Below are 19,339 nucleotides of genomic sequence, written 5' to 3' on the forward strand. Positions count from 1 at the left end.
ACATAACTGACCACCTGCACTTCCTGCTCCTGAACCTGCTGCCATCAAGCCCTCAGCCTCACCCAGCAGGGCCTCCAGAGAGCCTTTAGTTCGGGTGCGCAGAATGAGGACCTTGAGGGTAGATTTAGACTGGATGTTAGTCATCCGTTCCAGAGAGGGTGGTGAGACACTGGAACAGTTTGCCCAGGGAGGCTGTGGGTGCCCACAGGTTGTGATTGCCTGCAGCAGCAGCGGCAAGGCTGGAAGTGTTTCCCAGAGGCAGAGCTATGGTGCTTAGGGCCAGGGTTAGCCCCAGCCTTGGCAGAGCTAGGGAACGGCTGGACTGGATGAGCTTGAAGGTCTTTTCCAACCAAAGTGATTCTATGACCAGCAACAAAAGTGTTGGCAGATGGCTTTGCAATGCAGTCTCCTTAAGCCATCAAGTTTTTGTCTTTTACTGCTCTTGGTTTATTTTCCTAACACAACTGAACCTCCAGCAGAGCACTGGCAGAGCATTGCTGCCTCAGCAGGGACATTTGTGCCCCTCCAGTGCCTCCAGTCAAACAAAGGGCTTGTATCAGACATCATTTCACCCCTGAAGTGACAAAGGACAAGAACCCACCACCCTGAATGAGAAGATAATGCACTGGTTGAAATGCTGCTCCTGAGAATGGCTGTGCTGGACACAGCTCACTGCAGCCAGCAGCTTCCCTACCTCCATGGGGCTGATGAAGTCGTTCATGCCACTGTTGTACACATAGATCATGGCATCATAGAGGTGGTTCTCCCAGCAGAGGAGAACTACCTGCAAGGCAAGCAAAGCACAATGTCAGCATCCAGTTGATCAAAACTTCCAGGCTTCTCACCCTCTGGTCTCTCAAAAGCAATCTCTGCCCTTGCATCTGCATCAGCCACCAGCACCTTTCAAAACAGAGTGAGAGTTCCCCCTTTGCAGGATCACCTTCTGCAAGGACCACAGGTCCCCAGATTTATTGCTCACACAGCAAGCACTGACTGTAACTGTCTGGATTCTACTATTCATAGAGTCATAGACTGGCAGGGGCTGGAAGGGACCTCTGGAGATCATCCAGTCCAGAGAAGGAGACTCCACAACCTCTCTGGGCAGCCTGCTCCAGGCCTCCAGCACCCTCACAGCAAAGAATTTTCTCCTCCTGTTGTGTCCACTGTCCCTTGCCCTGTCACAGCACACCACCGACAAGAGCCTGGCCAGTTCTTGACACTCACCCTTCAGGTAATTATAAACATTAATAAGATCAATGCCCTCCCAGCAGGGCAAGGGAGGTGATTCTCCCCCTCTGCTCAGCTCTGCTGAGACCCCACCTGGAGTACTGCCTCCAGTTCTGGAGCACCTATTGCAAGAGGGATGTGGAGGTGCTGGAAGGTGTCCAGAGAAGAGCCACAAGGATGAGCAGAGGGCTGGAGCACCTCTCCTGTGAGGACAGACTGAAGGAGTTGGGGCTGTTCAGTCTGCAGAAGAGAAGGCTCCGAGGTGACCTATTGTGGCCTTCCAGTATCTGAAGGGAGCCTACAGGAAGGCTGGGGAGGGACTGCTCAGGATCTCAGGGAGTGATAGGACTAGGGGGAATGGGATGAAGCTGGAGGTGGGGAGATTCAGGCTGGAGGTGAGGAGGAAGTTCTTCCCCATAAGAGTGGTGAAGCCCTGGAATGGGTTGTCCAGGGAGGTGGTCGAGGCCCCGTCCCTGGAGGTGTTTAAGCCCAGGCTGGCTGAGGCTCTGGCCAGGCTGATCTAGTGTGGGGTGTCCCTGCCCATGGTTGGAACTAGCTGATCCTTGTGGTCCCTTCCAACCCTGACTGATACTATGAGGGTGGCTTGGGCTCCCCTCTGCAGCTGTCCTGGCAGATGTGTAGTTTCTGACACACTCAGCTGCTGAAGCATTAAGCTCTGCCAGGACACACACTGGGGGAGCAAAACACGTTTGATGGGAGCATGCCTGTCGCAGGATGGACACAGCCAGGCTGAATTCCCACAGGGATCTTAGGTTCTGCTCCAAATTAGTGAGCAAAAGGCACAAACAGCTTGGCCCAGGTGAGCGTGGTCTGTGCTGGAAGCAGCTCCTCGCCTGCGTTCGCTGGGCTGGGCTGGCACACACAAGGCTTGCACCAGTGGAGATGGAGCTCAGCTTGTGCAGCACAGCAGCTCACCTGCTGGATGTCTAAGCTGGTGATATCCATATGCACAATGCAGGCTTCCAAGTTTTCCAACCTGTTCTTGTCTTGGAAGTGAAGCAGCAAATCTTTCATCACCTGAGCTGTGATTCCCATCAGCTTGTCACTTAAGATATAGGGCTCCAAGCACTCCAGAAAGATGCCTTTAGCTACAGAATTCTCACTCATCTTATCGTAGACCTGGTTAAATAACAGATCCCTAGGAGGAAAGAAGCATTTAGTTATCAAATAATCTTCTTAACATCTCTTATCTATTTTGAGGGCTCCAACTCAATAAACTCCTCTTCCTCTGTATGTCTCAGCTCAAGGCATGAACAGCTCCTGTCCTGTTCCAGGCAACTACACAGGACAGACTGGCTGTGGATGTTGCAGCAGAACAGCCTGCTGACAGAGGGGAGAACAGAGCAAATCTCTCAAGGCAGCTCCTTTCTTAAGGAGAGGGTGTGGGGGAGACAGTCTGCAGCAAACTCCTCCTCAACACAGCAAGGAAGCTTTCAGGCTCGCTTTGGAGTACCAGCGCTCTGGCAGCAGTGCTTAAGCACTCCTCTAAAGTGGGACATGCTGGGGGAACCACGATGGCAAGGTTTGGAGGATCCACATCACCTGCCCCTTAAAGCAGACAGCTCAGCACTACCCTGACTGGGGCCCTGCTTTGATGGCTCCCTGGCAAGCTCGGACTCACGTGCGCTGGAGCAAGAGGCAGTAGTCAACGATGACAGGCACCACGTCCTGCAGGAGAGACAACAACAAGCTCTGACTGCTGCAAGAACTGCCCAGGGGCACAGAACCCAGGCTGGCCAACAGGCAGCAGAGGCAAGGAGTTCTCTGAACCAGCTGGTGGCTGGCACAGTTACAGATTCTCCCATCTGCTGGTCCTCATAGAAAAAAACCTCCAGGCACACTTCTGCAGAGGACAGAGGCTGAGAGGCTCTGCTCCGCCACCAGAGTCCTGGCCGGCTCACTGCCACACAACAGAGCTCAGGTGAACCACAGCAATGGTTTTCAAAAGTACAAACATAACTTTTGCAGCAAGGTTTCATTAAACCATCCAGCCAAGGGAGCCTCCTGCAGCACCATACCTGAAAATGCTGCTCCATCACCTGGATCTTGCCTTGCTCAGGACATTTCTTCAAAGCCCGATCAGTGTAATGGAGAAGGATCTCAACCATCTGGATGGCAACACACAAGAACACGAACTCAAATCCCACACAAAGGCCCTAATCAGACTGAGCTGGGAGTTCTGTGGTCTCATTCTGCCTGGGTAGCATCACAGAATGTTAGGGGCTGGAAGAGACCTTGAAAGATGGAGCCCAAGCCCCTGCCAGGGCAGGGCGCACAGAACACATCCAGGGGGGGTTGGAAAGGCTCCAGAGGAGACTCCACAACCTCTCTGGAGCCTGCTCCAGGCTCTGCCACCCTCACAGGCACAAAGTTTTCCCTCCTGTTCCCCTGGCACCTCCTCTGCTCCAGCTTGCCCCCAGTGCCCCTTGTGCTGTCCTTGCACATCCCTGAGCAGAGCCTGGCTCCAGCCCTGCACATCTTTATCCCCAGCAATGAGGGCAGCCCTCAGGCTCCCCTGCTCCCAGCTCCAAGCCCCAGCTGCCTCAGCCTGGCCTCCCAGGAGATGTTCCACTGCCTGCAGCAGCTCTGTGCCTCTGGGATGGACTCTCTCAGGCAGTTCCCTGTGGTCCTTCTTGAGCTGAGGGGCCCAGAGCTAGACACAAGATTCCAGATGTGGCCTCAGCAGGGCAGAGCAGAGGGGCAGGAGAACCTCTCTGACCACAGCCCTTTTAATGTACCCCAGGATGCCCTTGGCCTTCTTGGCCACAAGGGCACATTGCTGGCTCCTGGCCATCCTGCTCTCCCCTAGGATGCCCAGGTCCTTTGCCCCAGAGCTGCTCTCCAGCAGGTCAGCCCCCAGCCTATCCTGCTCCATGAGACTATTCTTTCTATAGAAAGAAGAGGGAAGAGGCTGCCAGGAGATAATGGCATGACATGGCATTAGAAGTGGCTCAGGGGAGTACTGAAGGCCTACACTAAGTGACCAAGAAACTGGGCAGCCAGTCTGGCAGCAACTTTTCAGGCAGATGAGCACATCCTGCAGCCCAAGGCTCATCCTGCAGCCCAAGGCTCATCCAGGTCACATTCCACCCAAAGATGAGTTGCAGTACCTTTACCAAACATCACAACTTCTTCACCTGCAAGGTACAGATGAAGAGCAAATGCAGGTAAAGTATCACTGCAGGAATTGGGCACTTTAAACATTCTCTTCCCAGGAAAAAGTTCCTGTAACAACTGAACAGGAACAAAGGCTTCAGCTGGTCCCTGTCCATGTGTACATGGAGCAGAGTTCCCATCCTGAGTCAGTGAGTCACAGACTGGGGGCCACTCACCACCCAGAAAGCCTTGAGTCAGCCCCAGGAAGGCTCTCTGCATGCTGAGGGGACCAGGGGGTTCAGGGGCTGCAGGGCAATGCCACATTTGGATCTGCTAATGCTGCACATTCCTTCCTCCACCTTTACCCAAAAGGCATTTCCAAGTCTTCCCTAAAACCCTGCTGCCAGCCCCAGCAAGAGAGGCACAGTGGACAGACTCCAGAGCCTGCTGCATTCCCTCCCGCAGGACTGAAGCCATGCCCTCCAGTCAGGATCACATCAGCCCAGAGGAACACCTGGTGAGGAGCAGAGCAGTGACTCACCCTGTCTGCAATCACTGCTTTCCGCTTGCTTGTGTCCCCAGACAGGCCTGAAGGTGAAGGGGGGGAAACAATCAATCAATAAACCACAAGGAAGCTTTTCTCACTTAAGCTACCACTGGAAATATAAAAATCCAACAGGCTAGCTGCTAACACCACTGCCCTTGAGATGTGGAGGTGAGGATACCCAAACACACACTTCAGTGTGCTGCTTGTAGCCCTGCAGAGCTTTGCTGTCCCTAGCAGGGACAGCAGGGGCAGTGGCAGGAAGGATCTGAGTGCTAACACCGACAGGGCCATCACCAGAGGGCTGGCACAGGCTAATTGCTGCAGCATGCCTGGATGCAAACAAGCTGAATGAAGTGCCCTGCAAGGAAGAAAAAACAACCAAAAGCCAACTCCCAAAGCTTTTGGAGCACTGTGAAGTTATCTGCTCCACTGCCTTCAAGTGAGACAGCTTCATACTGCAGCGGCTGCACAGCAGGAGGAGCTCCCCCTGAGAGCCTAAGTCTCATTTGTCAAAGCCACCAGAAGTTACTTGCTGGGCAGTCTGTGTGCCCAGCCCCAGCCAGCCAGCTCAAGTGGCAGCTTCTGGCACAACCCACATGTTCTTCAGAGCAAGCCAAGAGCTCACAGAACATCCTGCACAGGAGACAGAGTGCCAGGAGCCAGCAGCCCTTCCAGTGGGTCCTGCAGGCAAGGGAGACCTACATGAAGGTACCTGCTTGGCAGAGCTGACAGAACACCACTCTGCAATCACCTCCAGGGATCTTGCAGGGTGGATACCTGACACCTGGCTCCACCCCCATGGCTAAGAGACATGAGTCAGGACTCCCAGCACAGGCTGTCTGATGTGCACTGGAAGGCAGAAGGCTGCCGAAGGGACCAGAACTCCCAAAACCTCAATCCAAAGGAAGTTGTTTCTGCCAAACTCAAGCAGCAGCAGCAGCAGCATCCTACTTTCAGTTAAAAAGTAAAAATAGATCAATGCCCACCAGAGTCTAACTTACCTACTACAGCCTTTGCCTTGCCCTCAAAGAATGACCAAGCCAGAGCCAGGGCATCTGTGAGACGCTCTTGTTTCAGCAGGTGGTCAACTCTCTAAAAGAATCAATAACAACAGACCCTGGGGTTACAGACAAGAGTCACACAATCATGGAATGGTTGGGTTGGAAGCCCACACAGTTCCAACCCCTGCCATGGGCAGGGACACCTCCCACCAGCACAGGCTGCTCAGGGCCTCATCCAGTCTGGCCTCCAACACCTCCAGGCAGGAGGCAGCCACAGCCTCCCTGGGCAGCCTGTGCCAGGCTCTCCCCACCTTCACTGGAAAGAGTTTCTTCCTCCTCTCCAGTCTCAGTCTCTCCTCTCCCAGCTCAAAGCCATTGTCCCTTGTCCTGGCACTCCCAGCCCTTGTCCAAAGTCCCTCCCCAGCTCTCCTGGAGCCCCTTCAGATAGGCCGACAGCCACACACTGCTGACAGGCACAGTTCCACTGGTGAGCAAAGGCTGGGACAGGCTGCTCTGACAGGCACTGCTGCAGCTCCACTGGTGAGCAAAGGCTGGGACAGGCTGCTCTGACAGGCACTGCTGCAGCTCCACTGGTGAGCAAAGGCTGGGACAGGCTGCTCTGACAGGCACTGCTGCAGCTCCACTGGTGAGCACAGGCTGGGACAGGCTGCTCTGACAGGCACTGCTGCAGCTCCACTGGTGAGCAAAGGCTGGGACAGGCTGCTCTGACAGGCACTGCTGCAGCTCCACTGGTGAGCAAAGGCTGGGACAGGCTGCTCTGACAGGCACTGCTGCAGCTCCACTGGTGAGCAAAGGCTGGGACAGGCTGCTCTGACAGGCACTGCTGCAGCTCCACTGGTGAGCACAGGCTGGGACAGGCTGCTCTGACAGGCACTGCTGCAGCTCCACTGGTGAGCAAAGGCTGGGACAGGCTGCTCTGACAGGCACTGCTGCAGCTCCACTGGTGAGCAAAGGCTGGGACAGGCTGCTCTGACAGGCACTGCTGCAGCTCCACTGGTGAGCAAAGGCTGGGACAGGCTGCTCTGACAGGCACTGCTGCAGCTCCACTGGTGAGCACAGGCTGGGACAGGCTGCTCTGACAGGCACTGCTGCAGCTCCACTGGTGAGCAAAGGCTGGGACAGGCTGCTCTGACAGGCACTGCTGCAGCTCCACTGGTGAGCAAAGGCTGGGACAGGCTGCTCTGACAGGCACTGCTGCAGCTCCACTGGTGAGCACAGGCTGGGACAGGCTGCTCTGACAGGCACTGCTGCAGCTCCACTGGTGAGCAAAGGCTGGGACAGGCTGCTCTGACAGGCACTGCTGCAGCTCCACTGGTGAGCAAAGGCTGGGACAGGCTGCTCTGACAGGCACTGCTGCAGCTCCACTGGTGAGCACAGGCTGGGACAGGCTGCTCTGACAGGCACTGCTGCAGCTCCACTGGTGAGCAAAGGCTGGGACAGGCTGCTCTGACAGGCACTGCTGCAGCTCCACTGGTGAGCAAAGGCTGGGACAGGCTGCTCTGACAGGCACTGCTGCAGCTCCACTGGTGAGCAAAGGCTGGGACAGGCTGCTCTGACAGGCACTGCTGCAGCTCCACTGGTGAGCAAAGGCTGGGACAGGCTGCTCTGACAGGCACTGCTGCAGCTCCACTGGTGAGCAAAGGCTGGGACAGGCTGCTCTGACAGGCACTGCTGCAGCTCCACTGGTGAGCAAAGGCTGGGACAGGCTGCTCTGACAGGCACTGCTGCAGCTCCACTGGTGAGCAAAGGCTGGGACAGGCTGCTCTGACAGGCACTGCTGCAGCTCCACTGGTGAGCACAGGCTGGGACAGGCTGCTCTGACAGGCACTGCTGCAGCTCCACTGGTGAGCAAAGGCTGGGACAGGCTGCTCTGACAGGCACTGCTGCAGCTCCACTGGTGAGCAAAGGCTGGGACAGGCTGCTCTGACAGGCACTGCTGCAGCTCCACTGGTGAGCAAAGGCTGGGACAGGCTGCTCTGACAGGCACTGCTGCAGCTCCACTGGTGAGCACAGGCTGGGACAGGCTGCTCTGACAGGCACTGCTGCAGCTCCACTGGTGAGCACAGGCTGGGACAGGCTGCTCTGACAGGCACTGCTGCAGCTCCACTGGTGAGCAAAGGCTGGGACAGGCTGCTCTGACAGGCACTGCTGCAGCTCCACTGGTGAGCACAGGCTGGGACAGGCAAGGCCTTCCCCCAGCCTGCAATTGCAAGCAAGCAGGAGTCCCAGCATGGAAAGTAGAGCACCTACAGTGCTAGCTGTGCACACCAACCAGGGCCCCTGAGCATGGTGCTCACAACATACTTCACAAATGCTCCCTCCCTGCTCTCCAGTTAGGTTTAAGCAATTCAAAGCTACTGAGCTGTGGTTTTCCTCTCAACATACCTCTCTCCAGCTCCTCAGTGTCATGACATGAACAGACTAGAAGACAGAACAAAGCAAAAGTGATTTAGAGAATCATAGAATCAGTAAGGTTGGAAAAGACCTCAAAGATCACTGAGTCCAAGCTGGCACCCAAGACCTCCTGACAACTAAACCATGGCTCCAAGTGCCACATCCAATCCCCTCTCGAACTCCTCCAGGAATGGTGATTTACCAGAGCCTGCTGGGCCAGAGGAAGCCAAGTAAAGCAATCCTCAGCCTTGAGTATAAACATCCAACTAATACCAACAGAAGCCAGGCTCTGTGTGGCCTTACAACCCATCTGCTCCAAGAAACCACCCCTCACTCCTTCCCCCACTCCCACAGCCCATCCTACGAGCCCCCTCTGTCTCTGCATAGCCAGGACAGGAAATGTGAACAGGAAACTTCTATTGCTCACAGCCTGGCAGGGCTTGGAAGGGACCTCTGGAGATCATCCAGGCTGAGCCCCCTGCCAGAGCAGGGCACCCAGGGCAGGGCACACAGAACACATCCAGGGGAGGTTGGAAAGGCTCCAGAGCAGGAGACTCCACAACCTCTCTGGGCAGCCTGCTCCAGGCTCTGCCACCCTCACAGCACAGAATCTCCCTCTCATGTTCAGATGGAGCTTCCTATGGGCAAGTTTCTGCCCATTGCCTCTTGCCCTGTCCCTGGGCACCACTGAGAAGAGTCTGGCCCCATCCTCCTGACACCAACCCCTTAGATCTTTGTCAGTAGGAATGAGATCCCCCTCAGCCTCCTCTGCCCCAGGCTAAGCACCCCCAGCTCTCAGCCTCTCCTCAGATCAGAGCTGCTCCAGGCCCCTCAGCAGCTCAGTGGCTCTGCACTATCCATGCTGTGCACTGGCTCTCCCTGCTGATTTGTTTTCTTCTGTTGACTCTGCACACACTTAGGACAGGGAAGCTGAAGCCCAGCACAGGGTGTGTCAGTGATGTCATTAACTCTACCTGAAGCAGCATAAAGCAGGACACTTCTGACAGTGTCTTCCTTAGCCCTGCATTGGCTGAGACCCCATTACTGCACACTTCTTTAGAGACATCAATGCACAAAGGATCCAGAAGATGAGCTGCCAGCCACAGGCCATGCCCTCTGCTTGTACTGAGGACTGCCCACGCTTACCTTAGTCCCAAGGTAGAAGATCTGCCCCCCACAGCTGCTGATGGACTGGTAACAAGCTTTCTCTCCAACCAGTGCCTGCAGAGAGAAGAAGGATGTGCAAGGAACACTGCTCCTTGGTGCTGTAGAGCTTCCCAAGAACCATCCATGCACCTGAACTCCAGAGCCACTCTGGGAGTCCAACAGGTGAGGATGGGCAGAGGCAGCCTGGCATGGTGGCAGTGGTAAGCACAGAGCTCTGCTGGCACTGCTGCTTTCCTCTGAGTGCAGCTCAGAGTGCTGCAGGGCTCTGGCTGCCCAGGAAATGTGACAGGGTCAGGAGGACCACAGGCAGTGCTCTGTGGCTGTCTTAGGTGCAGCAGGAGTTATGGAGTCTCTTCCATAGACTCCTGGAATGGCTCAGCTTGGAAGGAACCTCAGAGATCATCTGCTTGAAGATCATCTAGTTCCAGCCCCTCTGCCATAAGCAGGCACAACTTCCACTTCAGACAACCCAGAACTGTGGTATCTGCAAGCACAGGAACTCTGCCTGATCCTCTCTAGCCCTGCACAACCACCTAGGAGATGAGGCAGGGAGTGCAGTGCACAGGAACTGCATGGGTAAGTACCAGAGGACTTCATGGTAGGACTGGATTGGAAGGGATGTTAAAGATCATACAGTGCCACCCCAATGCCACGGGCAGGGACACCTCCCACCAGAACAGGCTGCTCAGGGCCTCAGCCAGCCTGGCCCTCAACACCTCCAGGCAGGAGGCAGCCACAGCCTCCCTGGGCAGCCTGTGCCAGTCTCTCCCCACCCTCACTGGAAAGAATCTCTTCCTCATCTCCACTCTCAGTCTCCTCTCTCCCAGCTCAAAGCCATTGTTCCTCATCCTGGCACTCCCAGCCCTTGTCCAGAGTCCCTCCCCAACTCTCCTGGAGTCCTTCAGGTGCTGAAAGCTGCTCTGAGCTCTCCCTGGAGCCTTCTCTTCTGCAGGCTGCACAGCCCCAGCTCTCCCAGCCTGGCCCCACAGGGGAGGTTCTCCTGCCCTCTGCTGACCACCAGCAACACAATCAGGTCTGTGCGCCTACCAGGGCTTCGCTGACGTTGCCCCCTGTGGCCAGTGATTTGAAGTGGCTGCTGTTGTAGACCAGCTGCACCTCTGCCATCTCCACGGTCTCCAGCTCCTCCTGCGTCTGGCGGTCGATGACGTGCAGCTTCTCCAGGCTGTCCAGCAGCACAGCTGTGCGGGAGTTGACCCACTGCAAACAACACCACAGGGCAGGCTGCAGCAGGCCACACAGCCGGGGGAGGGCTGGACAGCCTCTGCCCACAGCTCCCACAAACAACACTCCAAAGTTCTAGAGTCACAGCCTGGCAGGGGCTGGAAGGGACCTCCAGAGAGCATCCAGTCCAGCCCCCTGCCAGAGCAGGGTACCCAGGGCAGGGCACACAGATGGGGGTTGGTAAGGCTCCAGAGCAGGAGATTCCACAACCCCTCTGGGCAGCCTGCTCCAGGCCTCCAGCACCCTCACAGGGACAAAGGTTTCTCTCCTGTTCCCCTGGCACCTCTTCTGCTCCAGCTTGCCCCCAGGGCCCCTTGTGCTGTGCTTGGACATCCCTTGTATGCCCAAGACTTTGCACATGGAAATGTCTTTCTCCCCCACTGCTTTCAGGATTGTTTTTCAAAAGGCCTGGAGAGGAGGAGACTCAGGGGTGACCTTATTGCTCTCTACAACTACCTGAAGGGAGGTTGTAGCCAGGTGGATGTTGATCTCCCAGGCAGCCAGCACCAGAACAAGAGGACACAGTCTCAGGCTGTGCCAGGGGAGGTTTAGGTTGGAGGTTAGGAAGAAGTTCTACACAGAGAGAGTGATTGCCCATTGGAATGGGCTGCCTGGGGAGGTGGTGGAGTCACCATCACTGGAGGTGTTCAGGAGGAGACTTGCTGGGGTGCTTGGTGCCATGGGTTAGCTGTTTAGGTGGTGTTGGATTGGTTGATGGGTTGGACACGATGATCTTGAAGGTCTCTTCCAACCTGGTCTATTCTATTCTATTTTATTCTTATTCTTATTCTAATTTGTCAACAAACTTCAGCTCCCAGCTGATGTGGATGCATTTCCTTGGCTTTCCTTGCTGTACTCTGCAAATGGTTTTTAGAGCTGGATGATTTTTTTGTTGTTGCTGTTGAAATCATCAAACAATCGTCACAGAATGTCAGGCTGGAAGGGACCCCAAGACACATCTGGTCCAACCTCTGTAGATGATGGTGCAGCTGAAAGGAGCTGGCCTAGCACCCTGGCAAGCTGAGTCTGACAAGCATCCAGTGCAGGACACTTTCAGTTGGTTAGCCTGAGGTGAACACAGTCACTTCTTACGCTACTTGTGCCAAGCCAGCAGCAGAGAACCAAGGGCTGTTGAGACATCCTCACAGGAGAGCCAGTGCAAAGGAAAAGATAAAGGATACATCCCAGAGGAGACTTACAGTGAAGTTGATGAGGTCATAGTGCAGATGAAGCTGCCTCTGCTTAGTGACATGTATTGCACCTGTGTCATCTCTCTTCACCTGCAAGAGAAATCAGACAAGGCTGACTCCTTCAGCTTCTGCCCCCTGAGGGCATCAGGCCAGCTCAAGGCATCTGGAGTTCCCCTCCCCTGCCTCCAATCTTATCCAAGTGCCAGGTTTGGCACATTGGCCACAGCAACCCCAGGCAGTGCTACAGGCTGGGGTCAGAGTGGCTGAGAGCAGCCAGGCAGAGAGGGACCTGGGGGTGCTGATTGATGGTAGGCTGAACATGAGCCTGCAGTGTGCCCAGAGGGCCAAGAGGGCCAAGGGCATCCTGGCCTGCATCAGGAAGAGTGTGGCCAGCAGGAGCAGGGAGGTCATTCTGCCCCTGTACACTGCACTGCTCAGGCCACACCTTGAGTCCTGTGTCCAGTTCTGGGCTCCTCAGGTTAGGAAGGAGGTTGACTTGCTGGAAGGTGTCCAGAGAAGGGCAACAAAGCTGGGGAGGGGTCTGGAGCACAGCCCTGTGAGGAGAGGCTGAGGGAGCTGGGGTTGTTTAGCCTGGAGAAGAGGAGGCTCAGGGGTGACCTTATCACTCTCTACAACTACCTGAAGGGAGGTTGTAGCCAGGTGGGGATTGGTCTCTTCTCCCAGGCAGCCAGCAGCAGAACAAGAGGACACAGTCTCAAGCTGTGCCAGGGGAGGTTTAGGTTGGAGGTTAGGAAGAAGTTCTACACAGAGAGTGATTGCCCATTGGAATGGGCTGCCCAGGGAGGTGGTGGAGTCACCATCACTGGAGGTGTTCAGGAGGAGACTTGATGGGGTGCTTGGTGCCATGCGTTAGCTGTTTGGGTGGGTTGGATTGGTTGATGGGTTGGACTCGATGATCTTGAAGGTCTCTTCCAACCTGGTCTATTCTATGTAATTCTATGTAACTCTATTCAGGCCCTAAAAGGGGTGCAGACCACCACCAAGTGCACAGAGCACCAAAGGAAGCCTGATGCTTGTTCAGTGACTCCCACTGCAACCCTGAAACGAGGAGAGGTGGTGCAAGACACCTGCACGGGAAGGATCGTCTCTGATCCCACACAGGAACCTTCTGCTCATGAAGTCAGAACTACAGCATGCTCATCTGGAGCCAGCTTTATAAATAAGCACTCTGCAAAGGCAAAACAAGGCTTTTCTCCATTGTGGCAACTAAAGTGCAGAAAGCAGGATGTGAATGCAGGGAAGATGGTTGCAGCACTGACCACAGTCCATGTGGTGGGGGCTGCTGCATGCACAGACACCTGCAGCAAGACAGGCTGACATGGAAATACTTTTCTTTCTCCCAAGGTTCACCAAGAGGGAAGATGGAGCAGAAAGAGGATTTAGTCCAGAGAAATACTCAAGCAAAGCTTAAGGTCCTAGGTTGCAGAAGAGCTGGGCAACAAACCTAGCAAAGCCCAGGTGGCAGATTTTCTGAAGCCTGGGCTGTGCTCTCATACTGAAATCAGAAGTGAAACAATCTTCAAACAAGATGTGCCAAGTGGTTTGCAGACTCCCATTCTATAGCAAAACAGAAAGTGATGCCCCCAGTTCAGGTGATTTCCCTGACAGCAACTCACACTCTTCCACAAGCAGTGAAAGTGAAGTGAGCAGCAAAGCAGCAGCTCTGGAACACACTGAGCTCATGTCTCCAGATCCCCAGGGAAGGGCACTGCTGCTTGCTGAAGAACAGCACCCAGCAGGTTTGTGTTCTCAAGCTGGTTGCAAATGCTGTGGACATCCCCAGCAAGCACAGACACCACACAGCCACTGAGACAGAGGCTCTGGGTAAGATGTGAGATTCCCACAGGCAGCACCCAGCACTCAAGGCTTACCAGGAGAAAATGAACCACATCTCCTCGACAGAAGGCAAGCATGGGGTTCACAGAGTTCTGTACAGCCACAAAGTGCCAGGCCAGAAGAGGGACACTGGAAGGGTCCATCTGTCAGACAAAAAGCACAGCCAGTATTGGAAGGCAGGCAAGGCAGAACCTCAGTTCCAGGACACAAGCTGCTCGTCAGCTGCTACTGACTGGCTTTGCCAGGTACCCACCAGGGCTGCAAAACAGTTTCCTGATCTGACCTTCTGTGGTCACACAGTGCAGGAGCAGCCTGTGCCTTGTGGCCAAGTGGATGGACAGCCAGAACAAAACTCATGTCCTAGCTGCTTAGCATAACTCCAGTCTCCCACAGCCTGAGGCACTGCCAGCTGCAGCTTGCTGGCAGCCTTGTCTCCACTCCCCAGCCCAACACACCAGGCATGCTGTCCCAGTTGCCTTTCCAAGTGTTCAGTGATCTAACTCCTCATGTTTTGCATCCCTGTAGTTAAGAGTTGTATTGTATGGTTCCTATGTAAAGCAGTGGCTCCAGTCCAGGGTGACTGTAGCCCAGGGTGACTGTGGTACACCCAGGCTGCAGCAGCTGAGGAACTTCTGCCTCCCTCCCTCCCTCCCTACTTGCTGGAGAATCAGCATCTTCACCCAGGCACAGCTGAGAGCAGCCTTCCCACCTCCTGTGCCCACCAGCTGCACACCTCAGTCCAACAGAGCAGCACTGCCCAGGCCCAAGGCAGAGCTTGCTGCGTGCTGACAGAGCAGTGGCAGCAAACAGCTGGCTCTGATCCCTGCACCTTCCTCTAGGAGCTCCCTGTGGCCACCACCTCCCCAGAGCAGCTCCTCGGTGCCAGGACTCACACGGCCGTAGGGAAAGGTCATCCACACCTTCAGAGATGGTTTCAGGCCAATCACCAGGATCTTCAAGAAGAGCAAAAGGACACAACCAGACATTTGAGTCCACAGCAGCAAACCTGTCCCTTGCGGCTGCCCACACCGAGCCGCCTGCTAACAGCAGGTTACCTTGGTTAGGGAGGCCATGGCCAGCAGGGAGTACTGGGTGATAGGGTGGTCTCTCAGCTCCACTTTTGCATGTAATGGCTCAATGCAGCAAACCTCCCCCTTTGAGCCACTGAAGAGACACCGAGATTCACATGTTCTCACTCCCATAACCCTCCTGTAAGGAAGAGAAACCAGCATGGGGGCCACGTACCAAGAGGAGCTCAGCCCAAGGAGTGATCTTTCATAGACACTCTTCTCAAAAAGGCCTTTACACAGCTCCAGGGATTGCTGCTTTTAGAGTGGCACTGGAGGCAGGCAAAGGCTGGCAGAGGTTGGAAGGGACCTCCAGAGAGCATCCAGTTCAACTCCCCTGCCAGAGCAGGGCACCCAGGCCAGGGCACACAGAACACATCCAGGGGGGGTTGCAAAGGCTCCAGAGCAGACTCCACAACCTCTCTGGGCAGCCTGCTCCAGGCTCCAGCAGCCTCACACCAAAGAAGTTTCTCCTCATGCTGAGGTGGCACCTCCTGGGTTCCAGCTTGTCCCTCTTGGTCCTTGTCCTGTCCCTGGGCACCACCAACCAGAGCCTGGCCCCTTCCTCCTGACCCCCAGCCCTCAGCTATTGATAGGCATTGTTCAGATTCCCTCTCAGCCTTCTCCTCTCCACAGTAACCAGCCCTGTAGCTCTCAGCCTCCCCTCACAGCAGAGATGTTCCAGTCCTTCATCATCCTCACAGCCTCTGCCAGACTCTCTCTAGCAGATCCCTGTCTCTCCTGAACTGAGGAGCCCAAAACTAGATTCAGTACTCTGCCCTCCTGAGACCACACCTGGATCAGAGGAGCAGGAGACCCTCCCTAGCCCTGCTGGCCACACTTTGCTTCCTGCACCCCAGGATGCTCTTGGCCATAAGTTCACGTTGCTGTTCCAAGGTCTTCCTCCATGGAGCTGCTTTCCAGCAGGATGAGGCCTGGCCTGTACTGGTGCCTGCTGTATTCCTCCCCAGACGTAGAACTCTCCACCAGCCCCATAGAAATGCTCAGGTACAGACAAAAGCTCCTTAAGACCTTATTTAACAGCAACACTCTGGAATCTGCTAAACAGGCTCAGTCTCCTTAGACTGCCAAACCTTCCTCCCTGTCCCTCCCTCTTAGAATACATAGAACAGACCAGGTTGGAAGAGACCTTCAAGATCATCATGTCCAACCCATCAACCAATCCAACACCACCTAATCAACTAACCCATGGCACCAAGCACCCTGTCAAGTCTCCTCCTGAACACCTCCAGTGATGGTGACTCCACCACCTCCCCAGGCAGCCCATTCCAATGGGCAATCACTCTCTGTGTAGAACTTCCTCCTAACCTCCAGCCTAAACCTCCCCTGGTGCAGAAGAAAATGAGAAGCCACTGCAGGGCAGCTCTTGTTAATGAAACTAGGAAAAGCAAGAGGCAGCACTTTCAGGACAACCACCAGGAGCCTGGAGGAAGATGCTCTGTGGAAAATGCACTGAGGCCTCAATTGAGGCCATCCTTTGCCTGCTCCCCCTGCAGCTGGCATCATGCCTCAGCTGTGCAATCACACTGCAGCCCTGACTGGCACTCTGGCCATTCAGACAGCTCTACTGGTTCCAGTGGGCTGGGGCTTGTTGTTTAGATTTAGAAGCTATGACCCAGCAGCAGCAGCAGTTGTGTTTTCTCCCTGGACTTGCAGCTCTTGTCTTACTTGAAGGCCAGCTCGAAGACGGAGCCCCCGCTGTCGTTGCAGATGGCAAGCGTTGGGTCATCTGTAAACTGAGCAGAGAGCCAGCTTCAGAGGAATGGCCACAGAACAGGAGAAACAGACTGTGGGCTCTGGCACTGCTGACAGCAGGCAGGAGCCTTGAACCCAGCAGAGGAGGCTCTCCACAGGCAAGGAGCCCCTGCAGGGGTTGTTACCTTGATGTGCAGAATGGCTGTTCCTGGGGGGTGGGCATCTGTTATGGATCGCAGAAGCTTCCCACTGGCCAGGTCCCACATTGTGATCTGCAAGCACAATGCTCTCACTAAATATCTCCTGCCAAGGGCTGCCTTGGGCCCTTGTCCATCAAGGCATTTCTGCACTCCCACTACCACCTGTGTTAGCAGGGTCCTTATAGCATAGAATGGCTCAGGCTGGAAGGGACCTCAGAGATCATCTACTGCAACCTCCTGCCATGGACAGGGACACCTCTCACCAGCCCAGGGTGCTCCAGGCCTCATCCAGCCTGGCTTTGAACACCCCCAGGCAGGAGGCAGTCACAGCCTCCCTGGGCAGCCTGGGCCAGAGTCTCAGCTCCCTCCTGCTGAACAACTTCTTCCTCAGCTCCACTCTAACACTGCTCTGCCTCAGCTCCAAACCATTCCCCCTTGGCCTGGCTCAGACCCCCTCAGCAAAAGTCTCTCTGCAGCCTTCCTGCAGGATCCCTTCAGGTCCTGGCAGGCAGCTCTGAGGTCCCCCTGGAGTCTTCTCCTCTGCAGGCTGCACAGCCCCAGCTCCCTCAGCCTGTGCTCACAGCAGAGCTGCTCTAGCCTTTGGATTATCTCTGTGGCCTCCTCTGGCCTCTCCCCAGCAGCTCTGAGTCCTTCTCCTGCTGGGGACAGCAGAGCTGGAGGCAGGATTGGAGGTGAGGTCTCAGCAGAGCACAGGCAAGGGGCAGAATCCCCTCTCCTGCCCTGCTGGCAGCAAGGGTAGGGAGAGACTGGCACAGGTTGCCCAGAGAAATTGTAGCTGCCCCCTTCCTGGAGGTGTTCACGGCCAGGCTGGATGAGGCCTTGAGCAACCTGGGCTGGTGAGAGGTGTCCCTGCCCATGGCATGGGGATTGCAGTAGGTCTCTGAGATCCCTTGCAGCTTAAGCTGTTCTATGATTCTATGATCAGTAAAAATGAACTCTGGAGCTAGCTATGGCTTTGAGAGAGCAGGGAAGGGCAGAATCCCCTCCCTCATCCTGCTGCTCACGCTGCTTTGGATGCAGCTCAGCACAAACACAGCTAACAAGCAGCTGCAGAGCCAGCCCCCCTGGCCTGAGCTTCCGACACCTCCGGACAGGCTCTCCGCAGCGCCCTGCAGCAGGACAGACCATGGGGGCCATCTCCTCACCCTGTGGGAGTTACCTGTCCTTTTGCAAAGCCACACAGCAGCCTGGAGCAGTCATTGTTGATGCTGAGAGCAGAGATAGCTCCATACTGAGCCCCAACAGCAGTGCTGCCCAGACACAGCCGCAGAGCCTGGTTCTGATCTAGAGCAGAACAATTGGTAAGAAATTGGAGAGAGAGAGAGAGAGAGAGCAGTGATCAAACTTAACATCAGGGACTGAGGGCACATCAGCAGCTCACAGGCCTGCAGCTCCTGAAGAGCTGAGAGCGAGACACTGCCCTGCAGGGACATACAGAAGTTGCTGTGAAAGGCAGGAAACAGGCAGGGGAGTGTGGAAATGCAGAGCTGTTCAAATGGCAGAAGAAACAACTGGAGAAAGCAAAGCAACACCTGGGGTTGCTTTTGTTATTCTGCAGTGCTGCTCAGATGCATCACAGGTCCACAGAATGGGTTGGGTTAGAAGGGACCTTCAAGATCATCCAGTTCCAACCCCCTGCCCTGGGCAGGGACACCTCCCACCAGCACAGGCTGCTCAGGGCCTCAGCCAGCCTGGCCTTCTGTCACCTGAGACTGGGGAGGAGACACCAACCCCCATCTCACTGCAACCTCCTCTCAGGGAGCTGTAGAGCAATGAGGCCCCTCCTCAGCCTCCCTCCTCTTCTCCAGGCTAAATAACCCTACCCCTCTCCATTCCTGTCCTGCTTTTGACTGGGGGAGAAAGAAAAGATGCACTGTGAGGAGAGCTGGAATGAAGATTGGAGACCTGAAACCTAACAGATGCACCACAGTAACACTGCAGGGCTTCATCTTGAGCAAGAAGGGAAAGGACAGGATCCAGGGGAACAGAGAGCAGCTGAGGATCAAAAACCCTGTGCAAGAATTGCCCAGGGCACAGGACAGACTCCTCCAAGCTGCAGCACCACCAGCAACGTGCTAGATGTGAACCAGAGCATGGCTGTACCTCTGATTCCCTCCCCAGCACACCATTGTGCAGAGACAGGCTGCTGGCTGAGCACTCACTCTGGGTCACCATTCAAGTCCTGCCAGCATGAAGAGGCATTAGTGGAAGAACCAAAATGGACACTAGCAAGGAGAGCACCTGAACTCATGGATTACTCTGCAGGACTGGTTAGGGTGAGGAGAGAGAGGCTTGGACAAGTTCAAATACTCTTTCCACTGTTCCTTACTTCCCTGCATCTGCTGTAGTGGCCCAAGAGAGGGGGAAAAAAGTCTTTTCCTGCAAAATCTGGGCAATGGGGGCAGAGAGGCTGGGATAGAGAAGGGGACACAAATACCATTTGTCCTACACACAAAACAAGACAGGGCCCAGCAGAAAGGCCAGGCTCTGCCTTGCAAATGCCCAGGGAAGGCTGAGAAAGCTGTCAGCTCCCACCTAAGACATGGCACCAGCAGCAGTCAAGAGCAGGCCA

At 55.3% G+C, this 19,339-nt stretch overlaps 1 protein-coding gene across 4 annotated transcripts in view; it reads right to left on the reverse strand.

Annotated features, from left to right (window-relative positions):
- VPS8 (VPS8 subunit of CORVET complex) overlaps positions 1-19,339 on the reverse strand; it is a 78,443-nt gene that overhangs the window by 44,293 nt on the left and 14,811 nt on the right. For all 4 annotated transcript variants that reach the window (XM_068165785.1, XM_068165784.1, XM_068165787.1 and 1 more), the window contains exons 7-22: positions 17,927-18,051; positions 16,732-16,818; positions 16,520-16,587; positions 14,819-14,972; positions 14,657-14,716; positions 13,799-13,906; positions 11,916-11,996; positions 10,522-10,692; positions 9,454-9,528; positions 8,299-8,334; positions 5,893-5,983; positions 4,886-4,932; positions 3,267-3,356; positions 2,870-2,916; positions 2,164-2,386; positions 695-784 (exon numbers count right to left, since the gene is read on the reverse strand). In XM_068165785.1, the coding sequence (XP_068021886.1) occupies positions 695-784; positions 2,164-2,386; positions 2,870-2,916; positions 3,267-3,356; positions 4,886-4,932; positions 5,893-5,983; positions 8,299-8,334; positions 9,454-9,528; positions 10,522-10,692; positions 11,916-11,996; positions 13,799-13,906; positions 14,657-14,716; positions 14,819-14,972; positions 16,520-16,587; positions 16,732-16,818; positions 17,927-18,051 (1,553 nt within the window). The remainder of the gene's footprint in view (positions 1-694; positions 785-2,163; positions 2,387-2,869; positions 2,917-3,266; positions 3,357-4,885; positions 4,933-5,892; positions 5,984-8,298; positions 8,335-9,453; positions 9,529-10,521; positions 10,693-11,915; positions 11,997-13,798; positions 13,907-14,656; positions 14,717-14,818; positions 14,973-16,519; positions 16,588-16,731; positions 16,819-17,926; positions 18,052-19,339) is intronic.

The sequence above is a fragment of the Melanerpes formicivorus genome, unplaced genomic scaffold, assembly GCF_026170545.1.
Source record: "Melanerpes formicivorus ecotype bairdi unplaced genomic scaffold, bMelFor1.0.p_v2 SCAF_93, whole genome shotgun sequence".
In the NCBI taxonomy this organism is placed as follows: domain Eukaryota; kingdom Metazoa; phylum Chordata; class Aves; order Piciformes; family Picidae; genus Melanerpes; species Melanerpes formicivorus.